Source organism: Coloeus monedula, assembly GCF_965178545.1.
Source record: "Coloeus monedula genome assembly, chromosome: 15".
Taxonomy (NCBI): Eukaryota; Metazoa; Chordata; class Aves; order Passeriformes; family Corvidae; genus Coloeus; species Coloeus monedula.
The window spans coordinates 11206998-11215042 of record NC_138795.1 but is presented as its reverse complement, the minus strand read 5'-3'; the positions used below and the strand labels follow the sequence as shown (position 1 = coordinate 11215042).

The 8045-nt window shown below is 48.0% G+C and overlaps 1 protein-coding gene across 2 annotated transcripts; it reads left to right on the top strand.

Annotated features, from left to right (window-relative positions):
• The first annotated feature begins 1018 nt into the window (after positions 1-1018).
• On the top strand, positions 1019-7831 carry IRF1 (interferon regulatory factor 1). 2 transcript variants are annotated; one of them, XM_082291142.1, is made up of 10 exons: positions 1019-1148; positions 2354-2445; positions 3350-3449; positions 3644-3820; positions 4134-4183; positions 4310-4445; positions 4612-4737; positions 5352-5395; positions 6230-6365; positions 6826-7831. In XM_082291142.1, the coding sequence occupies exons 2-10, from the start codon at positions 2359-2361 to the stop codon at positions 6924-6926; spliced, it is 957 nt and encodes a 318-aa protein (XP_082147268.1). In that variant the 5' UTR covers positions 1019-1148; positions 2354-2358; the 3' UTR covers positions 6927-7831. The 2 variants fall into 2 exon arrangements, with proteins under 2 accessions (XP_082147268.1, XP_082147269.1); XM_082291143.1 differs by lacking the exon at positions 1019-1148 and adding an exon at positions 2071-2199.
• Positions 7832-8045: the final 214 nt, after the last annotated feature.

The window sequence follows — 8045 nt, the reverse complement described above, 5'->3', positions numbered from 1 at the left end:
CCTTGAAGACACTGGGTGAAAATCTAATCTCCCTCTCGTACAGTTCCAGTGGACTGAGGAGAAATCCTGACTATTTCAGTAGCCTTCTGTCATGCTGCCATTTCCCTTCCTCAGGCTTCATCCAAGAGGGATAAGAGGAGACAATACCATTGGTCACCCTTTTTCATAGAATCACAGAATCCCAGGACTTTTTGGTTTGGAAGAGACCTTAAAGGGGCCAACACCTTGCGATAAGGACACCTTCCACCAGACCAGGTTGCTCCAAGCCCCATCCAACCTATCCTTGAACATTGTCCAGGGACAGGGCATCCTCTCTGGCAATCTGTTGCAGGGCCTCACCACCCTCACAGGGAAGAATTTCTTTTTAATATCTGATCTGAACCTATCCTCTGTCAGCGTGAAGCCATTCCCCCTTGTCCTGCCACTGGTCTGCTGAGGCCAGGCAGGTACCTGTCACACGCTGGTCCCTGGTTTAGGTGCACCATGATGTGCACAGGAATTGCTTTGGCGACTCCACCGTCTCTCCCTGACAAGGAGGCTAGATCCCTCCGTGGGACGGGGGCTGGATCCCACTGTGGGACGGGAACAGGATATCTCTGCGGGACGGGGGCTAGATCCCTCCGTGGGATAGGGGCTAGATCCTTCCGTGGGACGGGGCATGGATCCCTTGGGGGGACGGGGACTGGGTCCCTCCATGGGACAGGGACTGGATGTCTCTGTGGGACAGGGACTAGATCCCTCCATGGGACAGAGACTGGATCCCTCGGTGGGACAGGGGCTGGATCCCTCCGTGTCCATGGAACGGCGCTGGATCCCGCGGGGGAAGCGCGAGCGGGCGGCGGGGCGGGGCCGGGGCTGGCGGCGGGGGAGCCGCGCCCCTCCCCGAGCCGCTGGTGCTACAACAGCGTGATTTCCCCGAAGTGATGCTGCGGCGGCCGCCAATGGCGAGCACGTCCGCCCCTCGCCGCGGCGCGGATTGGCCGGGCGGCGGCCGGGCCCGGGCGCGGGGAATCCCGGAGCCGCCGCGTTATACCCGCGGGCGCGGCCGGCGGCAGCCAGAGCCGGGAGGCGGGCGTGCACCGAACGGGGGACAGCTCGGCTCGGCACACATTTGCACAGCTCGGCACTGCACGGCACGGCACAGCGAGGTGGGTCACGGTGCATCCTATCCTATCCTATCCTATCCTATCCTATCCTATCCTATCCTATCCTATCCTATCCTATCCTATCCTATCCTATCCTATCCTATCCTATCCTATCCTGTCCTGTCCTGTCCTGTCCTGTCCTGCCCCACCGTTAGCCCCTCACTTTGCGCAGCATGGAGGTTCCAGGAGAAGGCGCCCCGCAGGGTCCTTGTGAGCGGTGCCGAGGGCACGGCGCGGCTCAACTCTGGTCGTAAAGAGGCGGCAGCGCTGGCCTCTGTCGTGCGGAGGAGTTCTGGAGGCGGAGCGGGCGCATGTCTCCGGCGGCTGTCGGGGTGGACACCGCGCATCCCTCCTGCGGGCAGCGGCCACGGCGCAGTGCACAAGCCCTGGGAGGGGACGGGCTGGGGCGGGCTGTCCCTGCGCACCCGCGGGGCCGGGCACGGCTCTGCTCCGCTGATTAGCCTGGGGCGGAGCGGGCGGCCCGAGCCCCGCTGCTCGGGGCAGCCCTTGGCAGACCCTGGCCCGGGATGGGCATTCTCCGGGACCTCGTCCCGCCCCCGCCGAGCGGGTTGCTGGTGAAAGTTAGAAACGTGTTCTTTGGGCAATCTTGGGCTGTCCGTCTTGGAAAAACACTGGAAACAGGAAATTATTTGTGCAGTGGAAGCGCCAGTAGGGCTGGTCCCTGCGGCGGCCGCTGCTCGGGACGGGTCGTGGTGGAGTTGGGGATACCCACCTGCAGCAGGGCCGTTGCCCCTCACGTTGCGCAACTTAATTAATAATAAACTTTTAAGAAGAGGATTGTGCAGTCGGTGCCTCTCCGTGGCTGTAGAGCGGGGGGACACCCGCACCCAGTCGCGGTGTGGGCGGGAGGCTCCCTCCCAGAACGGGGATTGGAGCCGGGCTCCCACCGGCCTGACCGGTCCCACGCAGAGCTGCCCACGCAGCATGGGCTGAATACCCACTGCTGCCGTCGGCCTCTTTGCCAGATTCCAAACCTGAGCTCCAAATTGGAGCTGAGCCAGGCGGAGCAGGAAGTGCTTCCTTCCAGGAGCAGGTGAGAGGCACTGAACGAGAGTTAAGACTGGAAAAGTAGTTCTTCGTAGCAGTGGTGGTGATGCTGAGCACAGAAGGTATGGGAGGGGCGACACTGCAGAGTGGTTAAAACAGTGATGAGAGTTGGGCTGACCTGTTTGTTCCTTCTTTCACAGCCAACATGCCAGCCTCAAGAATGCGCATGAGGCCATGGTTGGAAATGCAGATTGATTCCAATCAAATACCAGGACTGATATGGATTAACAAGGTGAGGCTGCTCTGTACTATTATCATCATTTTTAGTATTACTTGTGTATCATTAGCAGTCCTTATTCTTAAAGGACACTAAACACAAGTCAAGATCATGAAGAAAAAACATGGAGAAAACTTGCCAGCATTACGTTTAAAAAGCAACAGGTTTTGTTCACAGAAAAGGTAGCTCTGGTTGGTACACAGTGGAATAGTTCCATTTTTCCCTCAGAAAATTCGCAGGAGGGGAACGATAAATTACAATGAAAACATTCTGAGCATGTTGCAGAACCAAGAAACCTTCAAGCTCTCTTTTAACTCCTGCTGTTCACTGAGCCAAGTCAGCTCCTGTCCCAGATAAGCAGCTGCTGTTACACTCCAGTTACTTCCAGTTTTAAGATCTGGCCTGAAAGAAATGTAATTTTTGGTCTGTATGGCATATCCCTGTTACCAGTGTGTAGCACAGGTTGAGATCACTGAGCTTATTGAACCAGGTCTCTGAAGTTTCCATATCCATCCCAAGAAGATATTTAAGCTACATTCTTTTGTAGCTGCAGGATCTCATGGGCAACTTAAAAAAGGGATTCTCTGACAAAGTGTATCTAGAAAATATGCTGTAATTTATGACATACTAATAGGTTAGATGCAATGTATTGAAATTATTCTGGGATAAAGTTGATAATATTACTTAATTCTACCATACTGTATCACCTTTGGGGTTTTTTTTTCCCAGTTTCAGAAACCATAAAAAGCCTTAAATGCCATGAACAAAATAGATGGAACAATAGCTATTTAATTAAAATATAGAGCAGGAGGGTTATAATATTTCTGAGCTGCAACTGAGAACTCTGATTAAATCCATCATTCCAAACTGGCATGTGATGCTTCTTTTTTCATTCAAATCTCTATTGGTTTAATTTCAGGATAAGAGGATATTTCAAATTCCATGGAAACATGCAGCTAAGCACGGCTGGGACATGGAGAAGGATGCCTGCCTTTTCCGGAGCTGGGCCATTCATACAGGTGTGTGCTAGCTTTACATTCCCATCAGTCATATGACTATCTTAAAGCATTTTTTTGCATGACTTACCCTTGACTTACACTGGTAGTTAGACTAACTACTAGTGTATATGTCAGAAAATAGAATGTTGGTATCTTTTGGTGGGAAAAACGAGCACTGGAAAGTCTTAAATACATGACCCATCTCTTATGTATAGGAAGGTATAAAGAAGGTGAGAAAGATCCTGATCCAAAAACCTGGAAGGCAAATTTCCGCTGTGCCATGAATTCCCTGCCTGACATTGAAGAAGTGAAGGATAAAAGCATCAACAGGGGCTCCAGTGCTGTCAGGGTTTACAGGATGCTGCCACCCTTGACAAAGCATCAGAAGAAAGGTAAACCCTTGGCAATCCAGCTGGAGTTACACTGCTTAAACAGCACTTAAATGTCTTGCTCCATGTAAGCAGGGGGTAACAGACCTGTTGGTAGCACTGGTGCTACTGGGATTGCTCACTGGTTATTGCTGGGAATAGCCTGTACAAACAGTTAATTTTATCCCAAATTACTTAAACATGCCTAAAGGCAGCATCAGGAGGTATGGGGACTGGCTGCTGCTGGCAGTAGCTAAGCAGGTTTCAAAGCTGCAAGAGCTCACACTTGCCTAAAATGTGCAGCCCTTTCTCACATTTGTCTTATTTTATTTCACAGAAAGGAAGTCAAAGTCTTCAAGAGAAGTAAGAAACAGGAGCAAGAGAAAGGTATGTGTCTTTAGAGGCAGCTGAAGAAGCTAGAGGTTTTGGTGGTTTTCTTGCTTAACTTTTTTTTCATATGGGAACTTCCGTGTTCTTAGACAAGTCTTTCATGCTTTACCCTTGTTTTTGCAGTGTTATGAAGAGACAAGGCTGGAAGAGTCAGCAGAAAGCTTAACCAACACTCCTTTGCAAGATGACCACAGTGGCTACACCATTCACGACTATGCAGAGCAGGAAGTGGAGGTGGAGAGCACAGCCATCACCTTAGGTGAGATGCTGGGTTTAGGTCTGAGCAGAGCAGAAAGTGCTGTTTGGGCTAAACACGTGGTCAAAGATGAATCTTGGGGTTGGGGCAGCTGCAGCATCAGACTGGCAGGGACCACAGAGGTGGTTGTCTCTCTCCTGTGAGTGCCAACTCCTGGTGCATCCTACAGACATGTCCTCCTGCGAGGTGAGCGGCTCCCTGACTGATTGGAGGCCAGCAATGGAAGTCACCATGGCTGACAGCACCAACGACCTCTACCAGCTCCAGGTGTCTCCTCTGGCTTCATCCTCCGAAGGTGGGTATTTCTTTTTTCCTACCCGTCTTTCACTGGTCTGCTGGAGGCAAGGAGGCAGTTTGCTGGAGGCAGTATGAAGGAGTGCCTGGGCCAACAGGAAAAACAAGAGCTGTTTTGTAGAAAAACCAACCTCCATCTGATAGATTTGGGAATTTGGAGTTACCAAACTGGCCAGGGTGCAGAATGGAAGAGCTGGCACATGCCACCTGCCCATGGGTGAATGGCTCTGAAATGCCACCTGCTCCAACAAAGACGGTGGAGGTAGCCATGCTTCTCACTGGGGAAATAAATAATTAACATGGATATATCAGAGTGGTTCTTCACTTGGGGTGCAGATCATCTTATTCCTATAAGCTTCCACAGCAAGTGGGCTCTGCTCTGTTGAGTCCTAGGGAGGCATCAGAGCTAGCTGGAGCTCTGCATCTCAACGTGCAGTTGTTGAAAAGCATCAGAGATGAAGGGCTATAAGGAGTCTGGGGTGGGCATGAGTAAAAAGTACTGGTGTTTTGTGACAAGAGAATATGGAGCATGTTCTGTGGTGAAGAAGCAGAAGTATGAGGGCTAAAAGTTGACATCTATATTTTCTTCTCTTTTTTTATGTGCTTCCAAAACAGTCACAGATGAAGATGAAGAGGAAATAAATCCGGATATTTTTAAGGTAAAACCAGCCCTTCTGGTCAGAACAAAATTGTCCTAAGTTGATGTTTGTACCAAGAGAGGAGGGGAAGCAGGTATCTGATCCAGTCTCATGCGAGCTGAACATATACTTACTTAATAAGGAAGCCTGAAAAATTAAATATAAAAAGAAAGCTGCTTTGCAAACAGGAACTGGAGAGGACACACCCATGGAAATATTTACCTTTCACGTGAAAGTCAGAGGAAGTTACTGAGTACTGCTAGGAGTAGAGGTTCATAGAATCAGAGTTGCAGAATCATTAAGGTTGGAAAAGATCTCTAAGACATCAAGTCCAACCATCAGCCCAGCGTAACCACCATGTCCTTAAGTGCTATATCCTCATGTTTTTTTAACACTTCCAGGGATGATGAATCCACTGCTTCCCTAGACAATCTGTTCCAATGCTTCACAATCCTTTCCACAAAAATTTCTTCCCTAACATCCAATATAAACTTCCCCTGGCACAAATTGAGGCCATTTCCTTGATCTCAGGTTGTTGTATTAGGGTCTGCAGAGATCCTCCAGATTTTCCTGTTTTGCCCTTCCCTCCACCTCTTACGTGTTTAGCTCTTAATCTGCATTTCCAGACATGTCACACTCATCCCACTGATAAGATAGAAAAAGGTGCTCCAGCCCTTGCTGTTTTGCATGAACTTTTTTTTTTAAACTGTGAATAAAACATGTTTTATTTAACTTAGCATGAAAAAATAGAACTTAATCTTGTTGCTTACCTGTCTTCTAATTAAGGGCAAGTAATCAAACATTGCACCCACAGCAAGAAGGAGCAGTTTTTACCATCTCCTTCTTCTCTTCCAGCTGCTTGGACCAGCCCAAGACTGGCACAACACCAGCATTGGGGGAAAAGGCTTTCTCACCAATGAGTCAGGCACCCAGACCCTTTGCAGCACCTATGGCTACAAGGAGCAGGACGGGGACATCAACACGACTTCAGGTACAGGCTTCTGGGCTATCCCTGACAATCAAGGCCACAGGATGATGCAGATAAGACACTAATTAGAAGGCAGCAAAGGAAATTGAGGAATCCACCATCCTTGTGTTATGAGATTTCCAAGCAGCCTGTTAGAAGGCTGTAAGGAATTAGTTGATAAAAAGGAAAAGTCAAAAACACCTCCAGTAAGAAAATCCTATGGATTTCAGGGTTATACATGTGTAAGTTAGGTCAGCTTTCAGGAACTCCTTGGAATACAACTAAAGAATTTCTTCTAGCAATAGCTTAAATGAAACAGTTTAATAGAAAGTGTTTGATGTATTTTAGGAAAATAATAGTCTAAGGTATTTACTCTCATCTGAGAAATCTTTCAATTTTTGATATTTATTTTTAATATATATATACACACTATTTTGCTCTTGCTGCATTAATTCAGTGCCCATTCTTGGTTCCTTTTATCTAGGAGAGGTGGATTTGAGGTTCTTTGACCACAAAAGCAGCCTAGACTTCTCCTGGCTGGATACAGTGAGGCCAACCATGCAAGTCATTCCCTGTGGGTTGTAAACCCTTGACTTCCTCCAACCACAAACTGCTCTTGGATAGAAACTTCAATGGGCATGGAGAGAATGGAAGAAATTCTTTGTTACTGACTGAAGGAAGAAAGTAACTTTTCTATTCCGTTTCAGTTGTAGGCCTGGAAAGGTTAGCATGAAAACACCATTATCAATGTAAAAAAGGAACCCCATTTCATTAGCAGGACTCTGGCACCGAAGATGCTCAGCTGCAGCTGCCACCTTATTGCTCTGGAGGTGAAGCTTTTGCTGGATTGTGTCACTGTGCCGTGGAGTCTGACCTGGTGGGGTACCACAGGCCTGGGGAGCAGGTTACCATCCTCCCCATGTGTGGTGTGATGAGCACTTTACCCAGAGTGCTTAGAGGAGACACTGCAGATAAATCTCTGACCTGTTAGTTTTGGTTGCTGCTTACCTGTGCAACACTGGTGACAGTGAGCTTAATGACTGTCATTACACTTAAGCAGAAAAATTGCACTAATGGGCCATCTCTTCTTTGATTTACTCCATCATATAGTTCATCTTTCAGACCTTTCAAACTCTGTAAATAGACCATTAAAATGTGAAAATTCAGTTTAGGCTTTGCTTCCACCAAGTCCATTCCCCAGGTGCACTCATAGGATGCTCTCTGCCACAGGCATGCCCTATCCCTTTCCTCATGAGTTCAAGAGCTGCTGCATGAAACTATTTTGCACTGATGGGGCAGAGCTCTTTATTTTTACCATGCCTTTTGCAGATCCCTTCTGGCACTCTGTGGGGATCTCTCCAGTACTGCACACAAGTTTTAACATCCCACAGATCCTCTGGACCAGCATGTGCAGGCGAGTGCTGGACGGAAGAGGTTCTAATGTGTGTGTGTGTGTGTGTAATAGATAGGAATCAAATCACTAAGCTGTAACAGACTATTTTCTTGTACATTTTATTTTTGTATATAAAGTGTTGTATATTTGTTTTAATAAAATGTTTTATATATGACATGTTTACTTTTTCTCATAGAAAAGCTCTGAGGATGAATTCCAGCATCCTTGAAAATACCCAAACAGATGCACTGTTAACAGAGACGGAGGGGTTTTTTCATGACTCATGAAAGCACAAGGAATTTAGTTTGCTC

Bases quoted from the DNA above. Each gene is read 5' to 3' on its own strand.
- IRF1 (XM_082291142.1), top strand. From the start codon at position 2,359: ATGCCAGCCTCAAGAATGCGCATGAGGCCATGGTTGGAAATGCAGATT. The intron at 3,821-4,133 runs GTAAACCCTTGG...TTTATTTCACAG, and splicing joins GACAAAGCATCAGAAGAAAG to AAAGGAAGTCAAAGTCTTCA. The intron at 4,738-5,351 runs GTGGGTATTTCT...CTTCCAAAACAG, and splicing joins TCTGGCTTCATCCTCCGAAG to TCACAGATGAAGATGAAGAG.